The sequence below is a fragment of the Scyliorhinus torazame genome, chromosome 13, assembly GCF_047496885.1.
Source record: "Scyliorhinus torazame isolate Kashiwa2021f chromosome 13, sScyTor2.1, whole genome shotgun sequence".
In the NCBI taxonomy this organism is placed as follows: Eukaryota; Metazoa; Chordata; class Chondrichthyes; order Carcharhiniformes; family Scyliorhinidae; genus Scyliorhinus; species Scyliorhinus torazame.
The window spans coordinates 85,654,709-85,681,315 of NC_092719.1; the positions used below are offsets into that span (position 1 = coordinate 85,654,709).

The 26,607-nt window shown below is 48.9% G+C and overlaps 1 protein-coding gene across 1 annotated transcript in view; it reads right to left on the reverse strand.

Annotated features, from left to right (window-relative positions):
* The window catches only part of cdk17 (cyclin dependent kinase 17), a 334,713-nt gene that overhangs the window by 91,128 nt on the left and 216,978 nt on the right, over window positions 1–26,607 (reverse strand). The window contains 5 exon segments of the mRNA XM_072471934.1: window positions 16,837–16,960; window positions 17,048–17,110; window positions 17,217–17,311; window positions 17,698–17,812; window positions 25,324–25,383. Coding sequence (XP_072328035.1) covers window positions 16,837–16,960; window positions 17,048–17,110; window positions 17,217–17,311; window positions 17,698–17,812; window positions 25,324–25,383 — 457 coding nt within the window.

A 26,607-nucleotide genomic window follows, 5' to 3' on the forward strand; every position in this document is an offset into this window, starting at 1 on the left:
GGCGGCTCTTTATCGAAGACAGATTACGTTTGGGGTACTGCACCCGGCGAAACTATGGGTGGCTTTTGAAGGCCGGGAGTACTATTTCTAAACCCCAGAGGAGGCCTATGACTTTATTAGAGATCGTTAACTGGAAGAGAACTGAATGTTGTGGAGAGATGGAGAAGCTGGGGCAACAGAGTTCGGAAGATGCGGATAGTGTGGGGCCAGAAGGTAGGGGGGCTTTTTATTCTTGGGTGGGGCCATTTTATTGTTGCGATTGTTTGTTTTATTTTTAAAAAGTATTTTTATTAAGGTTCTGCAGAATTTTTCATAATAAATTAGGAACAATAATAACAAAACAAACTAGAGTGAACATTAACAGAGTGCAAAAAGAGAATATACAATAACAATTAAATAGACATTACCCCACCCGACTCAGTCTTCCCACACCATCCCAATGGAGCACTCCCCTCCCCCCCCCTCCCCCCCCCCCCCAACGGATTGCTGCTGCTGACATTTTAATTTTCCCCGAGAAAGTCGACGAACGGCTGCCACCTCCGAGAGAACCCCAGCATTGACCCTCTTAAGGCAAACTTTATTTTCTCAAGGCTGAGAAACCCAGCCATGTCGTTAACCCAAGTCTCTACACTCGGGGGCTTCGAGTCCCTCCACATTAATAAAATCCATCTCCGAGCTACTCGAGAGGCAAAGGCCAAGACGTCGGCCTCTTTCGCCCCCTGGACTCCCGGGTCTTCCGACACTCCAAAAATCGCTATCTCGGGACTCGGCACCACCCGTGTGTTAAGCATCTTGGACATCATGCCCAAAACATGTGGACATGGTTTGCAGGGCTGCCCTTGCACCTCATACAACTGTCTTCTACCCAAAAAAAACTTGCTCATTCTCGCTGCAGCCATGTGTGCCCGGTGGACCAATTTAAATTGAATTAGACTGAGCCTGGCACATGATGAGGAGGAATTAACCCTGCCCAGGACCTCTGCCCACAGACCTGCTTCCAACTCCTCACCTAGCTCCTCCTCCCACTTGCCCTTGAGCTCCTCCACTGGGGTTTCCTCCGCCTCCTGTAATTCCTGGTAGATATCCGACACCTTCCCCTCCCCCACACAGGTGCCGGAGATCACCCTGTCCTGTATCCTCAGTGGCGGCAGCGTCGGAAAGGCCACTACCTGTTTTTTCAGGAAGGCTTGTACTTGCAGATATTTAAAGGCGTTTCTTGGCGGCCCCCCACCTTCTTGTGCCTCCTCCACCGTCCCCAGATCCGCAGTGTCGCCACCACCACCACCACCACCACGGACTTGTGGAGTAACGGGTCGGTGAGAACGACAACGGAGCCGTTATCAAAGCTCCCAGACTAGTACCTTTACATGACGCCGCCTCCAGCTGCTCCCACGCAGCCCCCCCCCCCCCCACTTCCTAATCATAGTTATATTGGCCGCCCAGTCGTAGTTGCAAAAGTTCGGCAGCGCCAACCCCCTTCGCGAGATCGTTTCGCAGTTGTTCCCTCTGCTGCTGGAATTCAGCTTTAATAAAGGCCATCAAGTCAGTTTGAAGCCTGATGCACGATCAATTACTATTAAAATGAGGTAGTAACATAACTGAAGGCTTTAATAGACTAGAACTGTTCCCCAGCACCTTCGGTACAGAATGAGGGCTGCTGGGACGGCACTGGTTCTTATACCCCGCCTGTCAGGGCGGAGCTACATACAAAACAGTCAATGGTAAACTCCTAGGTTTAACCAATTGTCTTCAGCCTCTCGGGTACTGCAATACCTGATAATACCACATTCACCCCCTGTTAAAAAAAAGAGACCGGCGGGGGTGGTGGCCAGTGGTTGCAATTGCATTTAACATGGTATGATCAGATATGGAGGTACCGTGATACCTCCTTACAGGGTTGTAGAGAATATTTACAATCGTGGAAGATATATACATTCCGTGTTTATTTAGTTACAGATCGGGTATACTGAAGCAATCGGGTTGCCTGGTCGTCCTCCTGGATCGTCTGAGCCTCGGTGGTGAATCCGGTGGGGGTCCAGGCGTCTGCGTCTCCGGGAGTGTGGCTTCGGCCTCCATGGCAGCTTCGTCACCCCTAGACGGTGCTGGTGGGGCAAACGGTTGACAAGAGAGGGGGGGCGTCGGTGGGTGGGAGAGCCTAGGCAGGGGTGGCGGGAAGACTGACCCTCCTGTGAGGTGCTGTGGAAGGTGGGGGGGGGGGGGGTTCGGGTGCGTGGGATTCCGGCGGTCGCCAGGTCCCGTAGGGAGACCGTATCTTGCCGGCCGTCAGGGAACACCACGTAGGCGTACTGGGAGTTAGCGTGCAGCAGGTGGACCCTCTCGACCAACGGGTCCGACTTGTGGGCCCGCACGTGTTTTCGGAGCAGGATGGGTCCGGGTGTTGCAAGTCAAGTCGGGAGCGAGGTCCCGGAGGACTTCCTGGGGAAAACAAGGAGTTGTTCGTGAGGTGTCTGGTTGGTAGTTGTACAGAGCAGTGACCGGATGGCGTGGAGGGCCTCCGGGATAACTTCTTGCCAGCGGGAGACTGGGAGAGCCCTGGACCGTAGGGCCAGTAGGACGGTCTTCCAGACCGTTCCATTCTCCCTCTCTACCTGCCCATTTCCCCGGGGGTTGTAACTGGTCGTCTTGCTTGAGGCGATGTCCCTGTTGAGCAGGAATTGACGCAGATCATCGCTCATAAAGGAGGACCCCCTATCACTGTGTATTTACGCGGGGAAACCGGACAGTCTAAAGATACCCTGGAGGGCCTTGATGATGGTGGTTGCGGGCATGTCTGGGCAGGGGATGGCGAATGGGAACCGGGAGTACTCGTCAATCACGTTCAGGAAGTACATGTTGCGGTCGGTGGAGGGGAGGGGGCCTTTGAAGTCCATGCTGAGGCGTTCAAAGGGACGGGAAGCCTTTATCAGGTGCGCCCTCTCTGACCGGTAGAAGTGCGGTTTGCACTCCGCGCAGATTTGGCAGTCCCTGGTGGCTGTCCTGACCTCCTCGATGGAGTAGGGCAGGTTGCGGGTCTTAATAAAGTGGAAAAAGTGAGTGTCCTCCGGGTGGCAGAGGTCCTCGTGGAGGGCTCGGAGGCGGTCCACTTGTGCGGTGGCACATGTGCCACGGGACAGGGCATCAGGGGGCTTGTTTAGCTTCCCGGGACGATTCAAGATCTCGTAGTTGTAGGTGGAGAGTTCTATCCTCCAGCGCAAGAGCTTGTCGTTTTTTATCTTGCCCCGCTGTGCATTATCAAACATGAACGCCACTGACCGTTAGTCAGTGAGGAGAGTGAATCTCCTGCCGGCCAGGTAATGCCTCCAATGTCGCACAGCTTCTACTATGGCTTGTGCCTCTTGTTCGACTGAGGAATGGCGAATTTCGGAAGCATGGAGAGTACGGGAGAAGGAGGCCACGGGTCTGTCCACTTGGTTGAGGGTGGCGGGCAGAGCTACGTCGGACGTGTCGCTCTCGACCTGGAAGGGGAGGGACTCGTCGATGGCGCGCATCGTGGCCTTTGCAATGTCTGCTTTGATGCGGCTGAAGGCCTGGCGGGCATCCATCGACAGGGGGAAGGTTGTGGACTGGATTAGGGGACGGGCTTTGTCTGCGTAGTTAGGGACCCACTGGGCGTAATAACTGAAAAACCCGAGGCAGCGTTTCAGGGCCTTGGAGCAGTGAGGGAGGGGGAACTCCATAAGGGGGCGCACGTGTTCAGGGTCGGGGATGATAACTCCATTTCGCACTACGTAGCCGAGGATGGCTAGACGGGCGGTGCTAAATACGCATTTATCCTTATTATACGTTAAGTTAAGGATTTTAGCGGTCTGGACAAATTTTCGGAGGTTAGTGTCATGGTCCTGCTGGTCATGGCCGCAGATGGTGACGTTATCAAGATACAGAAACGTTGTGCGCAAGCCGTACCGGTCAACTATTCGGTCCATCACGCATTGGAAGACCGAGACCCCGTTAGTGACACCAAAGGGAATTCTTAAAAAATGATAGAGCCGCCCATCTGCTTCGAAGGCAGTGTATTTGCGGTCACTAGTACGGAGGGGTAGTTGATGATAGGCGGACTTGAGATCCACCGTGGAGAAGATCTTGTATTGCGCGATCCTGTTTACCAGGTTGAATATGCGGGGGAGAGGGTACGCGTCCAGCTGCGTAAACCTGTTGATGGTCTGACTGTAGTCAATGACCATCCTATGTTTCTCCCCGGTCTTTACCACCACTACTTGAGCTCTCCAGGGACTGTTGCTAGCTTCAATGACCCCTTCCCTCAGTAGCCTTTGGACCTCTGACCTGATGAAGGTCCGGTCCTGGGCACTGTACCATCTGCTCCTGGTGGCGACGGGTTTGCAATCCGGGGTGAGGTTTGAAAACAGGGAAGGCGGGTCGACCTTAAGGGTCGCGAGGCCGCAGACAGTAAGGGGGGGTATAGGGCCGCCGAATTTGAAGGTCAGGCTTTGCAAGTTACATTGGAAATCCAACCCCAGGAGGGTAGTCGCGCAGAGGTGCAGCAGGACATAAAGGCGGAAATTGTTGAATTTCCTGCCTTGGACCGTGAGGTTTGCTAGGCAGAACCTCTTTATCTCCACTGAGTGTGAACCTGAGGCCAGGGAGATTCTTTGGTTTACAGTGTGGGTAACAAGTGAACAGCGCCTTACCGTGTCAGGGTGTATAATGCTGTCCATGCTCCCAGAGTCGATCAGGCAGGACATCTCGTGGCCGTTGATGAAGGCCGTCGTCTTTGCTGTTGAGAGTGTCCGAGGTTGATTTTGGTCCAGAGTCACTGAGGCCAGATGAGGTAGTTGCGGGTTTTGATCGGGCAGCGTGTAGTCGGCCGTGCTGGGGTCCTGGGGCCCCATCCAAGATGGCGTCTCCCATGGGTCGCACATGGTGGTCGGGGATGGACAAAATGGCGGCGCCCATCCGTCCAGCGTGGTGTCCGAGGAACAAGATGGCCGCGTCCGTGGGCCGCACGTGGCCCTAGGATAGGGGGGTGGCGGTGAATGCTGGCCGCCTGGGGCCCCGAAGAGAAGCTTGCTGCGGCGGTCCGGAGTTGCCGCTGGAGACCGCGGCCACCGTTCGTGCCTGGCAGACCCCCACAAATGGCCCTTCTTGCCGCACCCTTTGCAGGTGGAGGTGCGGGCCGGGCAGCGATGGCGGGGGTGCTTCGCCTGCCCGCAGAAGAAACAGCGGGGCCCGACGGAGTTAGCGGGCCGTCTTACAGCGCAGGCCTGCGGGGACACGGGGGAAGTCTGTGGGGCTGCCGCTGCGGGATGCCACGCTGCCCAGGGGGGCGCCGCACGGTCGGGCACACAGGATTGCGTGTTTCTGGAGGCACCATCCATGGACTCTGCCAGGGCCTGTGCCTCTCTAAGTCGCAGGGTGTCTTTTTCTAAGAGCGGCTGGCGGATCTGAGGAGCTCATACCTGCTACGAAGGCATCCCGGATTAGGAGTTCCGTGTACTTGCTCCCGAAACTTGCGGGCAGCCACAGCTTCTGCCCAGCACCAGTAGCGCGCGGTAGAACTCCTCCAACGATTCCCCGGGGCTTTGCCGTCTTGTTTCAAGCAGGTGACATGCGTAGACCTGATTTACAGGGCGGATATAATGTCCTTTTAACAGTTCGATCGCTGCATCAAAGTTCTCCGCCTCCTCGATGAGGGTGCAGATCCCAGGGCTTACCCTTGAATGCAGGAGATGCAGTTTGTGCTCCCCTGAGGGTGTGCCTCCGGCCGTCTCGAGGTAGCCTTTAAAAGCACGCCAGCCAGTGTTTGAAGATCGCCGCCAAGTTCTCCGCGTGGGGTCTGAGTTGCAGACACTCTGGCTTGATTCGGAGATCCATCCTTTCAGCTTAAGTAGTAGTCTATTAAATTGATGCACGATCAATTACTATTAAAATGAGGTTGCAACATAACTGAAGGCTTTAATAGACTAGAACTGTTCCCAAGCTGCTTTGGTACAGAATGCGGGCTGCTGGGACGTCACCGGTTCTGATACCCCGCCTGTCAGGGCGGAGCTACATACAAAACAGCCAATGGTAAACTCCTAGGTTTAACCAATGGTCTTCAGCCTCTCGTGGTACCTGATAATACCACAAAGCCTTTGAGCTTGCCCTTCCCCCGCCTGCATGCTTGAAGAGGCTTTTGTCTTTGCTGCAGCACCAGTGGGGGAGGGGGAGGTACACAGGGAGTCGTTTGCACAGATTAAGGAGGACGAGTGGGAGGAGGGGTAAATAGGAGGAGCCTTCAGCCTTCAGGCAGGAGCTGCCAAGCTGGCAGGTAATGCTGGTGAATGGAAGTGAAGTGAAGTGGGGGAGTTGGCCGTTGAAGGGGGGGGGGGGGGTGGAAGTGGCAGTGTTGGGAGGAGGAGAGTGGTCATGGATGGAAATGGGGGGGGAGATTTGATTCAAAGTCGCTGAGGGTGGCCATCCTGTTGAGTAAAAAGATGGGGTTTGTAAGTGCCAAGGAGGTGCGGGATCCTGCGGGGGGATGAACCGAATTGAGATGACTTGGGGTTTGGGAAAGAGTTGCCCAGAGCCATTCCAGACCTGGACATGCATCAGTTGATTTTGGGAGGGGACTTTAATTGTTTGCTGCAGCCAAGGATGGTCATGTTGAGCCCCAAGTCAATGGGAAGGTTGAGGATGGCGAAAGAGCTGCGAGGGTTTATGGAAAGGATGGGAATGGTGAATCTGTGGAGGTTTAGGAACCCGGGGGAGGAGTACTCCTTTTCGCATGTGTACGAAGTATGCTGCAGAATTAATGTTTTTGTGGTGAGCCGAGAGGTGTTGGTGGGGGCAGAGTGTGCAGGAATCGTGATTTCTGACCACGCACCGCACTGGCTGGATGTTCGACTTAGCGCGAGGCAGGTACAGAGGTCTGGATGGAGGTTAGACTCGTGGGAAAAAGCGAGGTGTTTCTGGTGAGTGAGGCAGGTCGGGGAGACAATCTAGAGGTGTTGCCATTTGGTGTAGCCAGAGGTAGGTTTAGGTATCTGGGGGTCTAGGTGATGGGGGAGTAAGCGACGATACACAAATGGAACTTAATAAAGTTAGTGGAGGAGGTAAAGGAGGACTTTAGGAGGTGGGATACACTACGCCAGAAATTGGCAGAGAGGGTCCAAGTGGTCAAAATGGAAGTCCTGCCAAGGTTCTTATTCTTATTCCAGACCCACCCCATCCAAGGCCTTTTTCCGGAAGCTGGACGCAGTGATTTCGGAGTTTATATGGGCGGGGAAGGTAACTAGGGTTAATAGGGCCCTGCTATAGAGGCAGAGGCGTGACTGAATCTGTTGCACTGTTATTGGGAGGTGATTGTGAAGAAAGTGAGGCGGTAGTGTATAGGATGGAGGAAGAGTTCTGTAGGGGGTCCAGCCTGAGAGCCATGGATACGGCGGTGTTACCACTGGCACTGAGGAGGTATACGGAGAGCCCGGTTGTACGGTCCACGATTAGGGTGTGCAACCAGCCGAGGAGACACTTTAGGATGGATAGGATGTCGGAGCAGCACGGTAACATAGTGGTTAGCACAGTTGCTTCACAGTTCCAGGGTCCCAGGTTTGATTCCCGGCTGGGTCACTTTCAGTGCGGCGTCTGCACGTTCTCCCCGTGTCTGCGTGGGTTTCCTCCAGGTGCTCCGGTTTCCTCCCACAGTCCAAAGATGTGCGGGTTAGGTGGATTGGCCATGCTAAAGTGTCCAAAAAGGTGAACTGGGGGTTACTGGGTTACGGGGATAGGGTAGATACGTGGGCTTGAGTAGGGTGCTCTTTGTAAGGGCCGGTGCAGACTTCGATGGGCCAAATGGCCTCTTTCTGCACTGTAAATTCTATGATCTATGAACAATGTTGTGTGAGAACCATGGGTTCAAGCCGGGAAAGATGGACGGCATGTATAGGTGGTGGAGAGCGATGGGACTGGTGAGGCCGAGGGATCTATATTTGGAAGAGAGGTTCGCAAGTCTGGAGGAGCTGCGAGAGAGGGTCGAGCTCCCGAAGAAAAGCAAATTCAGGTATGTGCAAGTGAGGGACTTTCCACGGAAGGTATGGGGGGTGGGTTTCCCAAGCTGTCGAAATGTGCCCTATTGGAACGGTTGTTGCTCCTGGAAATGGAAGGGGAGGAAAGGATCGGGGATATATACAGGTGGATGGACGAACAGGGATGAGTTCAAGTGGTGAGGACCAAGGAGAAATGGGCGGAGGAGTTGGGGTGGAGGGAGAGATAGGATGGGGAGTGTGGAGTGAGGCGCTGTGCAGGGTGAATTCGACCTTCTCATGTGCGAGGATGAGTTTGATACAGTTTAAGGTGGTGCATAGGGTGCATATGACTCAGGCGAGGATGAGTGGGTTCTTCCAGTGGATGGCAGGTGTGTGTGAGAAGTGTGGGCGAAGACAAGCGCACCACACACATATGCTCTGGCGTTGTGAGAAGTTGGTGAGGTACTGGGAGGGGGGTGTTCGGGACGCTAGCAAAGATTATGGAGATAGAGGCCGGGCTGAACCTCTGGTGGAGAATTTTGGGGTATCGTAAAGGCCGGAGCTGATGGAGAGGAGGAAGGCCGATGTGGTGGCCTTCGCCTCTCTAGTTGCCCGGCGAAGGATTTTGCTGGAATGGCGATCGACAACAGTGCCGGGGGTGGCGGCCTGGCTAGGGGAGCTGTACAATCCCTCCGGTTAGAGAAGAATATGTTTGAATTGAGGGGATCAGAGGGGGGCTTTGAGACAAGTTATGGACTGAGGGCAGCACGGTAGCACAAGTGGATAGCACTGTGGCTTCACAGTGCCAGTGTCCCAGGTTCAATTCCCCGCTGGGTCACTGTCTGTGCGGAGTCTGCACGTTCTCCCCGTGTGTGCGTGGGTTTCCTCCAGGTGCTCCGGTTTCCTCCCACAGTCCAAAGATGTGCTTGTTAGGTGGGTTGGCCATGCTAAATTGCCCTTAGCGTCCAAAAAGGTTAGGAGGGGTTATTGGGTTATGGGGATAGGGTGAAAGTGAGGACTTAAGTGGGTCGGTGCAGACTCGATGGGCCGAATGGCGTCCTTCTGCACTGTATGTTCTATGTTCACGGAGTGCTGAATTTGGTGCATTTGAGTGCTATAGTGAGAGTTTGGTGACTGAGGGAGTGCTGAATTTGGTGCATTTGAGTGCTATTGTGAGAGTTTGGTGACTGAGGGAGTGCTGAATTTGGTGCATTTGAGTGCTATTGTGAGAGTTTGGTGACTGAGGGAGTTAGGTGAGGAGGGAGTACGGTGTTCCTTTCATTTCCATTTCCTACATTTCCTCAAAGAGCGTGAAGGGAGCCGGGAGTTTGCAGAGAGTGCAGCTGACTGGGAGCAGAGTCGGAGGGCGGAGGTCCAGTTGGTCCACAGGGCAGCTATATTCTGTAAGGTAAGAGGGGATGGTGTAAGGTAAGAGGGGATGGAGGCTTGGCCAGTTGCATGCTCCTCCTGTAGGATGTGGGTGGTGAGGGATACCACTGGTGTCCCCGCTGACAATACCTGCGGGAAGTGCACCGAACTCCAGCTCCTCAAAGACCGTGTTAGGGAACTGGAGCTGAAGCTGGATGAACTTCGGATCATCCGGGAGGCAGAGGGGGTGATAGAGAAGAGTTACAGGGAAGTAACCACACCCAAGGTACAGGACAAGAGTAGCTGGGTTACAGTCAGGGGAAAGAAAACAAACAGGCAGACAGTGCAGGGATCCCTCGTGGCCGTTCCCCTTCAAAACAAGTATACCGTTTTGGATGTTGTTTGGGGGGGAATGACCTACCGGGGGAAGGCCCTAGCCGCCAGGTCTCTGGCACTGAGTCTGGCTCTGGGGCTCAGAAGGGAAGGGGGGAGAATAGAAAAGCAATAGTAGTAGGTGATTCAATGGTGAGGGGAATAGATAGGATATTCTGTGGTCGCGAGCGAGACTCCCGGAAGGTATGTTGCCTCCCGGGTGCCAGGGCCAGGGATGTCTCGGATCGTGTCTTCAGGATCCTTAAGGGGGAGGGTGAGCAGCCAGAAGTCGTGGTGCACATTGGTACCAACGACGTAGGTAGGAAAAGGGGTGTGGGGGTAATAAACGAGTTTAGGGAGTTAGGCTGGAAGTTAAAAGCCAGGACAGACAGAGTTGTCATCTCTGGTTTGTTGCCGGTGCCACGTGATAGCGAGGCTAGAAATAGGGAGAGAGTACAGCTGAACACGTGGCTAATGGTGTAGGAGGGAGGGCTTCAGGTATTTGGATAATTGGAGCGCATTCTGGGGAAGGTGGGACCTGTACAAGCAGGACGGGTTGCATCTGAACCAGAGGGGCACCAATATCCTGGGAGGGAGGTTTTCTAGTACTCTTCGGGAGGGTTTAAACTAATTTGGCAGGGAAATGGGAACTGGATGTGTAGTCCAGCAACTAAGGTAGCCGATATTCAGGGCGCCAAAGCGTGTAATGAGGCAGTGGGGAAGGGAACACTGACAAAGGAGAGTACTTGCAGGCACGGAGATGGGTTGAAGTGTGTATACTTCAACGCAAGAAGCATCAGGAATAAGGTGGGTGAACTTAAGGCATGGATCGGTACTTGGGACTACGATGTGGTGGCCATCACGGAAACTTGGATAGAAGAGGGGCAGAAATGGTTGTTGGAGGTCCCTGGTTATAGATGTTTCAATAAGATTAGGGAGGGTGGTAAAAGAGGTGGGGGGGGGGGGGTGGCATTGTTAATTAGAGATAGTACAACAGCTGCAGAAAGCAGTTCGAGGAGTATCTGCCTACGGAGGTAGTATGGGTTGAAGTCAGAAATAGGAAAGGAGCAGTCACCTTGTTAGGAGTTTTCTATAGGCCCCCCAATAGTAGCAGAGATGTGGAAGAACAGATTGGGAAACAGATTTTGGAAAGGTGCAGAAGTCACAGGGTATTAGTCATGGGTGACTTCAACTTCCCAAACATTGAGTGGAAACTCTTTAGATCAAATAGTTTGGATGGGGTGATGTTTGTGCAGTGTGTCCAGGAAGCTTTTCTAACTTAGTATGTAGATTGTCCGACCAGAGGGGAGGCAATATTGGATTTGGTACTTGGTAATGAACCAGGGCAAGTGATAGATTTGTTAGTGGGGGAGCATTTTGGAGATAGTGACCACAATTCTGTGACTTTCACTTTAGCAATGGAGAGGGATAGGTGCGTGCAACAGGGTAAGGTTTACAATTGGAGGAAGGGTAAATACAATGTTGTCAGACAAGAATTGAAGTGCATAAGTTGGGAACATAGGCTGTCAGGGAAGGACACAAGTGAAATGTGGAACTTGTTCAAGGAACAGGTACTACGTGTCCTTGATATGTATGTCCCTGTCAGGCAGGGAAGAGATGGTCGAGTGAGGGAACCATGGTTGACAAGAGAGGTTGAATGTCTTGTTAAGAGGAAGAAGGAGACTTATGTAAGGCTGAGGAAACAAGGTTCAGACAGGGCGCTGGAGGGATACAAGATAGCCAGGAGGGAACTGAAGAAAGGGATTAGGAGAGCTAAGAGAGGGCATGAACAATCTTTGGCGGGTAGGATCAAGGAAAACCCCAAGGCCTTTTACACATATGTGAGAAATATGAGAATGACTAGAGCGAGGGTAGGTCTGATCAAGGACAGTAGCGGGAGATTGCGTATTGAGTCTGAAGAGATAGGAGAGGTCTTGAACGAGTACTTTTCTTCTGTATTTACAAATGAGAGGGGCTATATTGTTGGAGAGAACAGTGTGAAACAGACTGGTAAGCTCGAGGAAATACTTGTTAGGAAGGAAGATGTGTTGGCCATTTTGAAAAACTTTAGGATAGACAAGTCCCCCGGGCCTGACGGGATATATCCAAGGATTCTATGGGAAGCAAGAGATGAAATTGCAGAGCCGTTGGCAATGATCTTTTTGTCCTCACTGTCAACAGGGGTGGTATCAGGGGATTGAAGAGTGGCGAATGTCGTGCCCCTGTTCAAAAAAGGGACCCTGGGAATTATAGGCCAGTTAGTCTTTCTTCGGTGGTAGGCAAAGTAATGGAAAGGGTACTGAAGGATAGGATTTCTGAGCATCTGGAAAGACACTGCTTGATTAGGGATAGTCAGCACGGATTTGTGAGGGGTAGGTCTTGCATTACAAGTCTTATTGAATTCTTTGAGGAGGTGACCAAGCATGTGGATGAAGGTAAAGCAGTGGATGTAGTGTACATGGATTTTAGTAAGGCATTTGATAAGGTTCCCCATGGTAGGCTTATGGAGAAAGTAAGGAGGCATGGGATAGTGGGAAATCTGGCCAGTTGGATAACGAACTGGCTAACCGATGGAAGTCAGAGAGTGGTGTGGATGGCAAATATTCAGCCTGGATTCCAGTTACCAGTGGTGTACCGCAGGGATCAGTTCTGGGTCCTCTGCTGTTTGTGATTTTCATTAATGACTTGGATGAGGGAATTGAAGGGTGGGTCAGTAAATTTGCAGACGATACGAAGATTGGTGGAGTTGTGGATAGTGAGGAGGGTTGTTGTCGGCTGCAAAGAGACATAGATAGGATACAGAGTTGGGCTGAGAAGTGGCAGATGGAGTTTAACCCTTAAAAGTGTGAGGTTGTCCATTTTGGAAGGACAAATATGAATGCGGAATACAGGGTAAACGGTAGAGTTCTTGGCAATGTGGAGGAGCAGAGAGATCTTGGGGTCTATGTTTATACATCTTTGAAAGTTGCCACTCAAGTGGATAGAGTTGTGAAGAAGGCCTATGGTGTGCTAGCGTTCATTAACAGAGGGATAGAATTTAAGAGCCGTGAGGTGATGATGCAGCTGTACAAAACTTTGGTAAGGCCACATTTGGAGTACTGTGTACAGTTCTGGTCGCTTCATTTTAGGAAGGATGTGGATGTTTTGGAAAAGGTGCAAAGGAGATTTACCAAGATGTTGCCTGGAATGGAGAGTAGGTCTTACGAGGAAAGGTTGAGGGTGCTAGGCTTTTTCTCATTAGAACGGAGAAGGATGAGGAGCGACTTGATAGAGGCTTATAACATGATCAGGGGAATAGATAGAGTAGACAGTCAGAGACTTTTTCCCCAGGTGGAACAAACCATTACAAGGGGACATAAATTTAAGGTGAATGGTGGAAGATATAGGGGGGATGTCAGAGGTAGGTTCTTTACCCAGAGAGTAGTGGGGGCATGGAATGCACTGCCTGTGGAAGTAGTTGAGTCGGAAACATTAGGGATCTTCAAGCAGCTATTGGATAGGTACATGGATTACTGTAGAATGATATAGTGTGGATTAATTTGTTCTTAAGGGCAGCACGGTAGCATTGTGGATAGCACAATTGCTTCACAGCTCCAGGGTCCCAGATTCGATTCTGGCTTGGGTCAGTGTCTGTGCGGAGTCTGCACATCCTCCCAGTGTCTGCGTGGGTTTCCTCCGGGTGCTCCGGTTTCCTCCCAGTCCAAAGATGTGCAGGTTAGGTGGATTGGCCATGATAAATTGCCCTTAGTGTCCAAAATTGCCCTTAGTGTTGGGTGGAGGTGTTGACCTTGGGTGGGGTGCTCTTTCTAAGAGCCGGTGCAGACTCGATGGGCCGAATGGCGTCCTTCTGCACTGTAAATTCTATGATAATCTATGATTAATCTTCGACTAATTGTGTGTAAATAAAGTACCCTTGACCTTGAACTAACTAACTGGTGTTTGACTCATTGATCGATAGCCGGTTGAAACTTGTGGTGGTATCATTTGATACCTGGCGACTCTAAGCATGCAGATATAAATAACATAGAGAGAAGGGCAAATTCACTAATTGCCATAATTGGAATAGAGCCACAGAAAGGACAGAGAAAAGAGTATAGGAAAGAAAAGGCAACAGGTCTCACCCCAAAACCAAAGATGTGCAGTGTAGGTGGATTGGCCATGCTATAAGGGGCTGGTTGAGCACAGTGGGCTAAACAGCTGCTTTGTAATGCAGAACAAAGCCAGCAGCGTGGGTTCAATTCCTGTACCAGCCTCCCCGAACAGGCGCTGGAACGTGGCGACTAGGGGCTTCTCACAGTAATTTAATTGAAGCCTACTTGTGACAATAAGCGAGTATTATTATTAAATACCCCTTAATTGAAAAAAGAGAGAATTGGGTACTCTAAATTCTTAAAAAATATATACATTAATAAAGAAAATCAATGAAAAGAAAAGAAAAACAAAAAACTGAGGGTCCATGGGCATGGAAGTGACATAGCTTGGCATAGGTGGCAAGAGGGTCTATGGGTGTGGGCAGAAGGGCAGAGCTTAGCATATGGGGCATGAGATGGCATGGATGGGGCATGGGGAGTGTTTGGAAGGTGAAGGGGGTGTGAGGGATGGAGAGCCTGTGTTTTATTTTAAATGGGTCAAAGTCCCGCAGCACTCATGTGGGCCTTTTAAACAGCCCGACTCCGCACCCGATAGCCCATGACTGCCTCCACAGTTTCCCAGGTCGGCCTACCCAACTCCAGCCCCCACCTTGCCCCAGCAGTCAAGATCCTGCCTTTGCAGGCACCTTCTCCAGAGGTGGGCAGGCCAAGCCAGAAATGTTCCTTACTAGAGTATGAAAATCTGGGCCATTGTCTGTGAATTAAGGTTAGGTCATTCAGGACTGAGATGACAAGAAATATTTTCACTCAGAGGGTGGTGAAACTTTGGATTTCTCTACTTCAGAGGGTTGCAGAATTTCAGTCATGAGTATGTTCAAGACTGCCTCATGGTGCCGAGGTCCCAGGTTCGATCCAGGCTCTGGGTCACTGTCCGTGTTGAGTTTGCACATTCTCCACGTGTTTGCGTGGGTTTTGCCCTCACAACCCAAAGATGTGCAGGGTAGGTGGATTGGCCACGCTAAATTGCCCCTTAATTGGAAAAAATGAATTGGGTACTCTAAATTTATTTTTAAAAAGACTATGTTCAAGACAGAGATCAATAGATTTTTAGATATTAACGGCATCAAGTGAAGATGGATCGTGTGGAAAAATGGTGCTGAGGTAAATCTCCAGTTGAATGGCAAAGCAGGCTTGAGGGGCTGGATGGCCAACTCATTTCCTATAATCCCATTTACCTTTTCTATCGCTCTCTCAACCTGTTCCGCCACTTTCAACGACTTGTGCATATATACTCCGAGGTTCTCTGTTCTTGTATCCACTTTGTAATTGTGTACTTTTATTTTATATTGCCTTTCCTCATTCTTGCTACCAAAATATACCACTTCACACTTCATAAAATGTTATCTGATGTGCCCATTCTGCTTAATTCCATCCCTTCCACCAGCCTATATCCCCTTAAAGTCTATCACTAACCTCCTCATAGTCACAATACTCCCAAGCTTTGCGTCATCTGCAAATTTGAAATTGTGCCTTGGTCACATTTCGGTCAAAATATATATTTGGAAAAGCTGTGGTCCTAATTCTGATCCCTGTGGAACTCCACTGTATACCGTGCTCCAATTCCCCAAACAACTCTTCACCATTATTCTCTGCTTGCTGTCACTCAGCCAACTTTGTATCCTTGCTACTCTCCATTTCCTGTTGCTGCTTTCCATTTATTCCATGGACATCAACTCTGCTGACAAGTTTATTCCATGGCACTTCATCAAATGCCTTTTGAAAGTCCATACACATCACATCAACCTCATCATCCTCACAAATCACATCAAAAAGCTCAATCAAATTTGCCTTATACAAATCCATGCTGGCTTTTGCCAATTAATCTGCAATTGTCCCAAGTGATAATTTTGTCCGAGATTTTGTCTCCTAAAGCTTTTCCATCACTAGTATTAAACTGACTGGCCTGTAGTTGCTGGGTTTATCAATGATTTTATTCAACAATTTGTCAATCACTGAGCTGACTGATCAGTAATTACTCTGGCTTCTCTCCTCTTTAAGTAGCAGTACATTAGCGTACCTCTAGTCCTCCTGCACCAGGCAAGATTGGAGTCCCCCATTATCAGGGCTCTGCTTAGTTACGATTGCACACTTGACACACAATTCAATGCTGGTCCTTCTTTGTAAGACTGCTTATCCTTATTTGTCCATCCACTTCGGAGAAAAAGGGCGGGGAAAAATAAAATAATTTTGTGTTGAACAAAATGGGTCTTTTGTTTCTAATTTAATCTACTACTCAGGTGGCCTTTACACCTGTTGTTGAACAACAATAATGCCATTCTGATGTTATCCAGTTCCTCCATCATGAGTTCCCTGCCACCCTATACAACTCTCCAGCTTGAATTGATATAATAACACCTTTTTGCATAAAGCTGTTCAATAGAACAAATCTTATAGGAAAATTGTTTCTCAAATTGCTTTAAAAACATTCAGGAGGAATACCAGCATTAATTGGCTGCTACTATAATGCAGACCATGCCTGTATTTTGGTATTGGAACTAACATGAATTGGTGTCAGCTCAGAAACTGAAATCTTTGCTTTGGGCAGTTCAGAAGGCTACATCAATGGAGTCAATGTATTATTCAGGGAGCTGAACACTTCAATCACTTGGCAGGCATTGATGTCAAACAATAGCCCTGAAAGACCAAACACAATATTTAGGCAAACGTTAACCGATACTGGTTGTTCTAAACTGGTAAAAATGATGCATAGAAGGCAAACAGGCTTCCTGCCAACTAACACGAAAATGAAGGCTTGGCACATGACCCTTTTCCCCCTCATTAAGTGAGGGTAAATTCACCTGACTACCAAAAGCATAATTATCTTTCATGGGGTTGTACAGGAGTCACATCCCCCCCCATCCCCAAGGCGCAATTTTTGTTAAATGAGAATTTAATAATACAGTTATGATGTAGAATGAATTATGGAACTTATCACCAGCATGTAGTGTTTAATTATTGCTTCATACCAAAATCAGCAAGCTTCAGTTCTCCTTTATCATTTATCAGCAGATTCTGAGGTTTCAGGTCTCGGTGCAACACTTTCCGCTTATGACAGTAGGCCAACCCTCGTAAAATCTGGAATAAAAATATCTGCAAGGCAAAGCAGTAAGATTAATCTAACAGCACTTGCATGCAACAAATGATTCACAGCGGTTGTTGGTTCATTTTAGTCCTCACCGTCACATTGTGCATGCTCATTATGCTTCCACAGTCATCCATGTATTGTTTCAGGTCCTTGTCCTAAAAATGTCAAAATTCAAAATGTGAAGTCAGACTCCTTCATTTCTCCTAGTAGTAATTTTTCACAAACAATGGCCAACCCAAATTGTACAAGAACAAACCTTACCAAGTATTCGAATACTAGTGTCAATGACTTTTCTGTGTGAATAATATCATGTAAAGTGACTATGTTTGCATGCTTCAGATCCTTCAATAACGAGACTAGAGAGACAAAGAAAACCAGCAATAAATATCCTTTTGGTTTCAATGTAAATCACACCTTAATGCAAAACATTTTATTTGAAGTGGGTATTGGACTTCCAAATAAATATATTGACAACTTGTGAAATTTACCATTTGTTTATAACGGCTTTATTAAAACGGCAAGGTTAAAACCCTGGAACTCCCTCCGTAACAGCACTGTGGGTGTACCTATACCTCAGGGACTTCAGCAGTTTAAGGCGGCAGCTCACCACCACCTTCTCAAGGGCAATTAGGGATGGGCTATAAATGCCGATCTGGCCAGCAATGCCTACATCCCGTGAATTAATAAAAAAACAAACACCGGTTAAATGGTAAAGGCATTACATACATTAGAATTACGTTACCTTCCCGTATTGCTGTGCAAGGCGCGCCTTCTTCATGCTCCAGCCTGATTTCTTTCAGTGCTACCAGGTTATCAGTCAGTTTACTTCTTCCCTTAAACACCGTTGCATAGGTACCCTGTAATAAGGAACAATAAGTAGAAGCAACATATTCATCCATGGTAGTGAATTGCACCAAATATTTACTTGCTAATTTGGACAGTCTCATCAAATATTCTCGGTTACGGGTACTGATTAAGCATGGTCATGTTCCCTGTAGGGACACTGTAAGCCAAAATAACCAAATTTATTGAATGTCTCCCAAATTAATAAATGACCAACAAGATTCAACTTTTTGTAGCTTTTACTTTAACACATATCCAAACTGATATATTAACAAGCTAAAGATACTTCAAAATAAAAACGGTAAATTTCACTTAAAATAGTTGACACAAGAAAAACAAGTCTTATGCAACCACAAGCACCCCCTTCGCTCCCTACATAAATGTGGCCCTGGATAGCTACACAATTCCAGTGTGCTATTACTTAACCACACAGGAGTCTTATTCATTAAAAGCTTTCACCTTACGATGTTGGTACCAGAACTGTATCTTCAGAAGCTTGATGGCCCGCCCAATGGTTTTCCAAGTGAGATGGCTATGGTTGCATCTCCCATATGAATGAAATGAAATGAAAATGAAATGAAAAGAAAATCGCTTATTGTCACGAGTAGGCTTCAATGAAGTTACTGTGAAAAGCCCCTAGTCGCCACATTCCGGCGCCTGTTCGGGGAGGCTGGTACGGGAATTGAACCGTGCTGCTGGCCTTCCTTGGTCTGTTTTAAAAGCCAGCGATTTAGCCCAGTAAGTTAAACCAGCCCCTATTTTGGTCTCTCATAAGGTGAGTTATGGAAGCTGCCAGGAAAGTAAATGGACACATGGTGGAAGCCGTGGTTGTTGTCACAGACAAGGTGAACGTTAAGGGAGTGGAAGCCTATTATAAATTTCACTGGCTGGTCACTTGGTGTCTTGATGGCCATTTGGGTGCAATCAATCAATGATGTCCTATGCCTGCAGGAACCCAGGAATGGCCACTGCCTGTAAGGCCGTGTGTGTCCGGAATTAAATGTACTATTGAACTCTTACAGAGAACATTGGTGACCTCCGTGATAAGAGTGATATGCAGCCGTTTGCAAGACATCACTAAGGTTCGCAGCTGATTCTTGGAAGGAACCAGGAATGAAGAAGTTGAAGGCTAGAGTAAATTTGACTGCTAGTTGTTGGACATGGTGAGCAGAGTGCTGCGAGATGAGAGGTCTTCAGTGAAGAGACCAAAGATTTCTGTGACTATCTGACAGGAGATTCTCAATCTCCTGAAGCATAACACCATAGTGTTTGATTGGAATTTCCTCAGAGTTTTAGTTCACTATTTCAATTTGTTCTGGTTTACTCTGGCTATGCAATGCTTAGATGCGTTGGATGGAATCTACGAAAAACGCATTCAACAGCATCCTTAGCTATTTCAATGCCATTTATGAAATGCATACATCACCCATTTTTAAAATTTGTATTACAGTTCACTGCACTTGTATCTTTACCAAAGTTTACCTGTATTATCTGGCAACCTTCATTTTTTGTTCAACTCTTCATGAGTTACCAGGCTGCCATATTGGAGTCAATCCCTGCTAGTTTACTGTTGAATTGCATTCACCTTTTCTCGCTAATTTTCAAGTTTAAACCTGGATCCTCACTGTTTTATGCTGAAGTAGCCTTTCATGCAGCACCTTGCCAAATTATTTTAGAAGTCAAGGCAAAGGTGAATCAATGCAAAAAGTGGCATTGAAAGGTACACAACACTGCAAGATTTTTTTAAAACTTGTTTAAAGAAATCTGGATGTTTGTTAGATGGTATCATCTTCTGAGACTGCTATTTAATAGATTATCATAGTCACACTGTTTAAAAAGGGAGAAAAGAAATAGCTTGAGCAATAAAGCGAAGTCAGCCTAAAACCTGGCAGAACAGTATAATTAAAAAGCTTGTGAGGGGCAGTACATAGCGTCATTTAGAAAGGAACTGATAAATAAAGGACAGTCAGCATGGATTTGTTCTGACAAGTTCGTATCGGATTACATTGATTGAATATTTTGAGGTATCAAGGAGCTAATGAGGGTAGCTAGTTCAGGATAGTCAACATGGACTTTAGCAAGATTTTTGGAAAAGTTTCACTGGGCAGACAGTTCCGAAAAGTAAAAGTCCATGGGATTCCAGGGAAAGCGGTACGTTTAATCTAACAATTGACTCAGGTGGAAGGGGACAAAAGGGAATGATAATGAGTGTTTTTGTGACCAGAAGGCTGTTTCCAGTGGGGGTTTTCAAGAATCAGTACTACATTCCTGCTTTTTTGTGGTTTTTATGAGTGATTTAAACTTAAATGTCAAGGGCACGATTAAAACGTTTGCTGATTGAACTTCCAGTGACGGCCATGGAGTGGTCGCACATTTGGTGGCTCTCACACGTGGTGTTTTTTTTCGGACCTTTTCCCCGGTTATCAGGTGGAAGTGAGGCAGAAAAAAGGTGCAGGAGAGCGTGTGGAAGAGATTGACCCTCTGGTGTATGGAGCTGATGGCCAGAAGCAGTTGAAAAAGAGAGTATCAGTTAGTTGGAGCTGATGCAGTGCCTGTAACACACATGGAGATGGCGGAGGGGCAGGGAACGGCCCTGCTGGCTCTGTGGTCGACGGCCCAGCTGGTGAGCTTCTTGATCAAGAGGTTCACCCAGCAACGGAAGGAGAGTATGGAGGGCCTGGCCTGGACGGTGGATTCGATCAAGGCGGTGGTTGACCGCATGGAAATGAAGCTGGCGGCCCAGGGTCAGGCGATCCAGAAGATGGGAGGAGGTGGCTGGGTAGCATGGGGAGCAGTCCGCCTCAATGACAGCAGAGATGGGGCGGATGCGGGACCAGCAGGGGCGGCTCCAGGACAAGGTTGAAGACCTGGAGAACCAGTCACGCAGGCAGAACATAAGGATCGTGGGTCTGCCCGAGGGTAGTGGAGGAGCAGTATGTGTAGAGGATGCTGGAGAAGCTGCTCAGAGAGGATGTGTTTGCACAGAATTTGGAGGTGGACCGAGCGCACAGGGTCCTAATGAGGAAGCCCCAGGGGAATGAGCCGCCGAGATGATGGTGGTGTGGTTGCACCGGTTCCTGGACAAGGAGTGAATTATGAGGTGGGCCAGGCAGACGAGGCGCTGCACTGGGAGGGCAGTGAAATCAGAGTGTACCAGGACCTGGGTGCAGAGTTGGCCAAGAGGAGAAGAAGCTATAACAAGGTCAAGGCAGCCCTCTACAAAAAGGGGGTGAGGTTTGGGCTATTCTACCCGGCACGTCTGTGGGTGACCAACAAATTCCAGGAATTGTACTTTGGATCGGCGAAGGAGGCGGTAGAATTTGTTAAAGACAATGGATTGGCAGGAGGTTGTGGACTTTGAACTTTGGTGCTGTTAACTTGTGTCTGGGGCCATTTCTTTCTTTTTCAGCTTCAGGTTTGCTCTTTGTTAAGCAATGCGGGGTTAGTTTCTTTGTTTGGGCTTGGGGAGGGGTTGTTTTTGCTTGTTTGCACTAATGTTCAAGCGGGGGAGGGGGGGGGGAAAATCAGTGGGGGGGTAGGGTGCTAGGCGCCATGGGTGGGGGCTGCCAGGCTAGTGGGGGGGGGGGGGGGCGAGTACTGCTGACAGAGGTAGGGCTTTTAAAGTGGAAGGAAAGGAGGATCGATGATGGTGGGTGGGCCGGTGGAGGTGCGGGCACGAGCTGGAGGCTGGCCCAGGAGGGGCTATGATTGATCGGCGGGGGGGGGGGGGGGGGGGGGGGGGGGGGGGGGGGGGGGCGGCGGGCAGCATGTCCCCAGGCCAGCTGGTCACATGGAACGTGTGAGGATTGAATAGGCCCATTAACAGGGCCCGTGTGTTCGTACACTTAAAGTGTTTGAAGGTGGATATGGGCCATGCTACAGATGATGCATCTGAAGGTGGGGGACCAGATTATGCTGAGGAAGGGATGGGTTGGGCAAGATCTTATTCGGGATTGGACTTTAAAACAAAGTATGTGGCGATTTTTAGTCAATAAGCGGGTGGTGTTCGAGGTGGGCAATGTAGTGGCTCACTCTGGGGAAGATATGTAATGGTAAGCGGGAAACTGGAGGGGATGCCGTGATGTTGGGTAAACATCTATGCCCCGAAATGGGACGATGTGGTATTTATGAGGCGGATGCTGGTGGGGGGGGGAACTTTAATACAGTCCTGGATCCGAGACTGGACCAGTCGAGCTCAAGGTCGGGAAGGGTGTCGGCTACAGCTGAGGAGCTTTGGGGATTCATGGAGCACATGGTGGGGTGAATCCGTGGAGATTTGGGAGGCAGAGGGTGAAAGAATTCTCGTTTTACTCACGTGCTCAAGGTGTACTCCCGAATAGATTTCTTTGTGCTGGATAAGATGTTGTTGGGAGGGGTGGTAGATGCCGAGTATTCAGCAATAGAAGGCGGAGCGGGTGGAGATAGAAAGAAGATAGTGGAAGAAATCCTGCAGGTGGACAGGAGATATGCAGAGACCCCGGAGGAAGGGCTGTTGAAGGAACGCCAGAGGCTGCAAATGGAATTTGATCTGTTATCCACGGGTAAGGTGGTAGGACAGTTGAGGAGTGTGAGAGGGGCGGTGTATGAGTTTGGGGAGAAAGCAAGCGGGATGTTAGCACAGCAGCTGAGGAAGCAGGAGGCGGCGAGAGAAATTGGGAAAGTGAAGGACACGGTATGGGAAGACGGTCTTGGACCCAGTGGGGGTGAATGGGGTGTTCAGGGAGTTTTGTAGGAAATTGGATAAGTCGGAACCGTCAGCCGGGGAAGAGGGTATGAGGCGGTTTCTCGGAGGGTTGGAGTTCCCGAAGGTGGTTGAGGAGCTGGTGGAGGGCCTGGGGAATTGGGCTCCTGAAGTAATAGAGGGGTTGGAAGCGATGCAATCGGGTAAGACCCCGGGACCGGACGGGTACCCGGTGGAATTTTATAAGAAGTTCTCGGGGGTGTTGGGACTACTATTGGTAAGGGCCTTCAATGAAGCAAAGGGGCTCGGAGCATTTCCCCTGATGTTGTCTCAGGCGTTGATCTGCCTCATTTGAAAGCAGAATAAGGACCCAGAAAACTGTGGGTCATACCATAAGACCGTACGACAGTTCTCTTTTAGAACCATGGGCTGGAGTCCATCTGGTCCAGGTTATTTATCCACCTTCAGGCCTTTCAGTTTCCCCAGAACCTTCTCCTTAGTGATGGCCACTGCACTGCACCTCTGCCCCCTGGTTCTCCTGGAGCTTTGGCATCCTACAGGTGTCTTCCACCATGAAGACTGATGCAAAGTAACTAGTCAGTTCCTCTGCCATTTCTTTGTTTCTCTAGCCACATTTTCCAGTGGTCCAATGTCTATTTTTGCCTCTCTTTTACCTTTTATATATTGAAAAAAACTCTTCCTATCTTCTTCTGTTACTAGCTATTTCACTCATATTTCATCTTCTCTCCCCTTATTGCTTTTTTAGTTGTCCTCTGCTCACTTAGAACATAGAACATAACAGCACAGTACAGGCCCTTCGGCCCTCGATGTTGCGCCGACCTGTGAAACCACTCTAAAGCCCATCTACACTATTCCACAATCGTCCATATAGAACATAGGACTTTTAAAGGATTCCCAATCCTCTGGCTTCCCTCTAATCCTCGCCACTTTGTATGTTTTTTACTTTTGCTGTTCTGCTATCCTTGACATCCCTCGTCAACCATGGATGCCTCGTCCTCCACCTTCTTCCTTGGGATGAATTTCTGTTGTGCCTCCCAAATAACCCAAAAAAACTCCTGCCGTTGCTGTTCCACTGTCTTCCCGCTAGGCTCCTTTTAAAATCAACTCTGGCCAGCATCTCCCTCATGTGTTTGTAGCTATCCTTATTTAATTGTAATACCGTTACATCTGATTGCAGCTTCAAACTGCAGGGTAAATTCTATCATATTGTGGTCACTGCTCCCTACGGGTTCCTTCATCTTAAGTTCCCTATATATACCGCTTTCGCGATGCCCCGCCCCCTCGAAAGCGACATACTCAGAGTACGCCGCGCCACTTATCGATGGCCTCAGGACATTGCCTGAGGCCCGCCCCCCAAGGCTCCGCCACCGACTGGCCGGGTTCCCGATGGCATGGGTCTCTCATGGTCTCATCCGTCGGGAATCCGGCATGGCAGCTGCGGACTCAGTCCAGCACCGCCACAGTCGGGGGAGGGCTGATCCCGGGCAGGGGGGGGGGGGGGGGGGGGGGACTTTATTAGGGACAATGTGGGGGATTGGTCCGGGGCGTGCGAGTTGGCCAAAAGGAGGGGACTATTTCACGGGCGGGTCCGCCAGCGGCCACGCATGCGCAACCATGGACCCGGCAATTCTCTGGGCTGTATCGGCAGCTAGAGCCAGGTGCTCTACGCTGCTGGTATGCTAGTCCCCAGCAAAACAGGGAATCGGTGGCTCTTTTACGCCATGCTGTCTGTCGTAAAAGGCCACTATTCCCACACCGGCGTGGGAACATAGCCCCAGAATCGGAGAATCCAGCCCCATATCTGGAGTACTGAGTACAGGTTTGATCTCCTTATTTAAAAAATAAAAAATTACATTTGAAGCACACCAGAGAAGGTGCACATGACTGATTCCAGGGATGAGGGAGCTATTTTATGAGGAAAAGTTGGACAGGTTGGATCTGTATCCACTGTGAGAGGTGATCTTAATTAAATATATAAAATCCTGAGGCAGCTTGACAGAATGGATGCTGAAAGGATTTTCTTTCTTTGTGGGAGACAAAGAACTAGGGGACAGTTTAAAATAAGGGGTCTCCCATTTAAGACAGAGATTAGGAGAATTATTTTCCCTCAGACAGTCACGACTCTCTGGAACTCTCTTCCCAGAGAGTGGTAGAGGCAAAGTCATTGAATATTTTTAGTGCAGAGGTAGATTGATTCCCAAGGGTTTTGGGAGTAGGCAGGATAGTGGTGTGATCATACTGAATAGCAGAATAGACCTGAAGAGTCAAATGGCCTGATGTTTGTATGTAATGGAAGAAGAATACATATTATATTTAGAAGAACATACATAATGTATGGAGCCTAGCCTGCCAGTTAGGTTTTCTTAACCACAAAGGAGCTCCATATGAAAGTGCTGACATTTTTCAATGTTTAACGCAGTATGCTAAAATTGATGTGTACTTGGAATAATCTACCGTATAATTTTTGCTTTAAAAAAAAGCACATGCAATGACAATTTATGTGCAGAGAAATTTAATTATTGACAGATAGCCTAGCAAAAATAGCTTTGGTATCCCAGATGGGAGGAGAGTACTGAACTTAAATATTGTTGGAATCATGTAGCTCATCTTACCAATGATAATTTTTTACTGGAAACTTGATCCAGATTGCAGTCAGTTAGCAACATAGTGAAATGCATAGTAGTTAAACAAAAAATATGCAGTGCCAGCCTTCAAGGTTAATGCACAGATGATTCTATTAATTATTAGAATTTACCATTTTAGTTAAATTATCTCTTTATTCAATACCTTCAGTTGAAAAGTACTGAAAGACAGCAGAGTTACTCACCTCTCCAAGTTGTCCAACTTAACGTATGTTTCTAGCTTCCCAAATCCAATCTCAGACTATCAAAAAAAGGTTAAAATTTGTATCACACAGAAGTAATCGATTATTTTTTTAAAAAATATATTTTATTCAAGATTTTTGGCCAAACATAACAGTACGTAGTGTTTCTTTTACACAACAATAAAGCAATATAAATAACAGTGGCCAGTTTTTAAACAAATAAATAAATACTATATAAACAAAAACAAAACTGAATGGCAACTGCCTTGTCCAAAATAAATACTCTCCAAAAATACAATCCAACAACCCAATATACAATTACCTATAACAAATACCTATACATATTATACATATACAATAACATCTGAGAGTCCGTCCGATTCCTCCTCCCCCCCCCCCCCCCCCCCCCCCCCCCCCACCCCCCCGGGTTGCTGCTGTTGTCTACTTCTTTTCCATTCCCTCTATCTTTCTGTGAGGTAATCGACTAACGGTTGCCACCGCCTGGTGAACCCCTGAGCCGAACCCCTTAACACGAACTTAATCCGTTCTAACTTTATAAACCCTGCCATGTCGTTTATCCAGGTCTCCACACCCGGGGGTTTGGCTTCCTTCCACATTAACAATATCCTGCGCTGGGCTACTAGGGACGCAAAGGCCAACACGTCAGCCTCTCTCGCCTCCTGCACTCCCGGCTCTTCTGCAACCCCAAATATAGCCAACCCCCAGCTTGGTTCGACCCGGACCCCCACCACCTTCGAAAGCACCTTTGCCACCCCCTCCCAGAACCCCTGTAGTGCCGGGCATGACCAGAACATGTGGGTGTGATTCGCTGGCCTCTCGAGCATCTCGCACACCTATCCTCTACCCAAAAAAATTTACTAAGCCGTGCTCCAGTCATATGCGCCCTGTGTAACACCTTAAATTGTATCAGGCTTAGCCTGGCACACGAGGACGATGCGATTACCCTACGTAGGGTATCAGCCCACAGCCCCTCCTCAATCTCTTCCCCCAGCTCTTCTTCCCATTTCCCCTTCAGCTCATCCACCATGATCTCCCCCTCGTCCCTAATTTCCCTATATATGTCCGACACCTTACCATCCCCACCCATGTCTCTGAGATCACTCTATCCTGCACCTCCTGCGTCGGGAGCTGCGGGAATTCGCTCACCTGTTGCCTCGCAAAAGCCCTCACTTGCATGTACCGAAATGCATTCCCTTGGGGCAACCCATATTTTTCCGTTAGCGCTCCCAGACTCGCAAACGTCCCATCTACAAACAGATCTC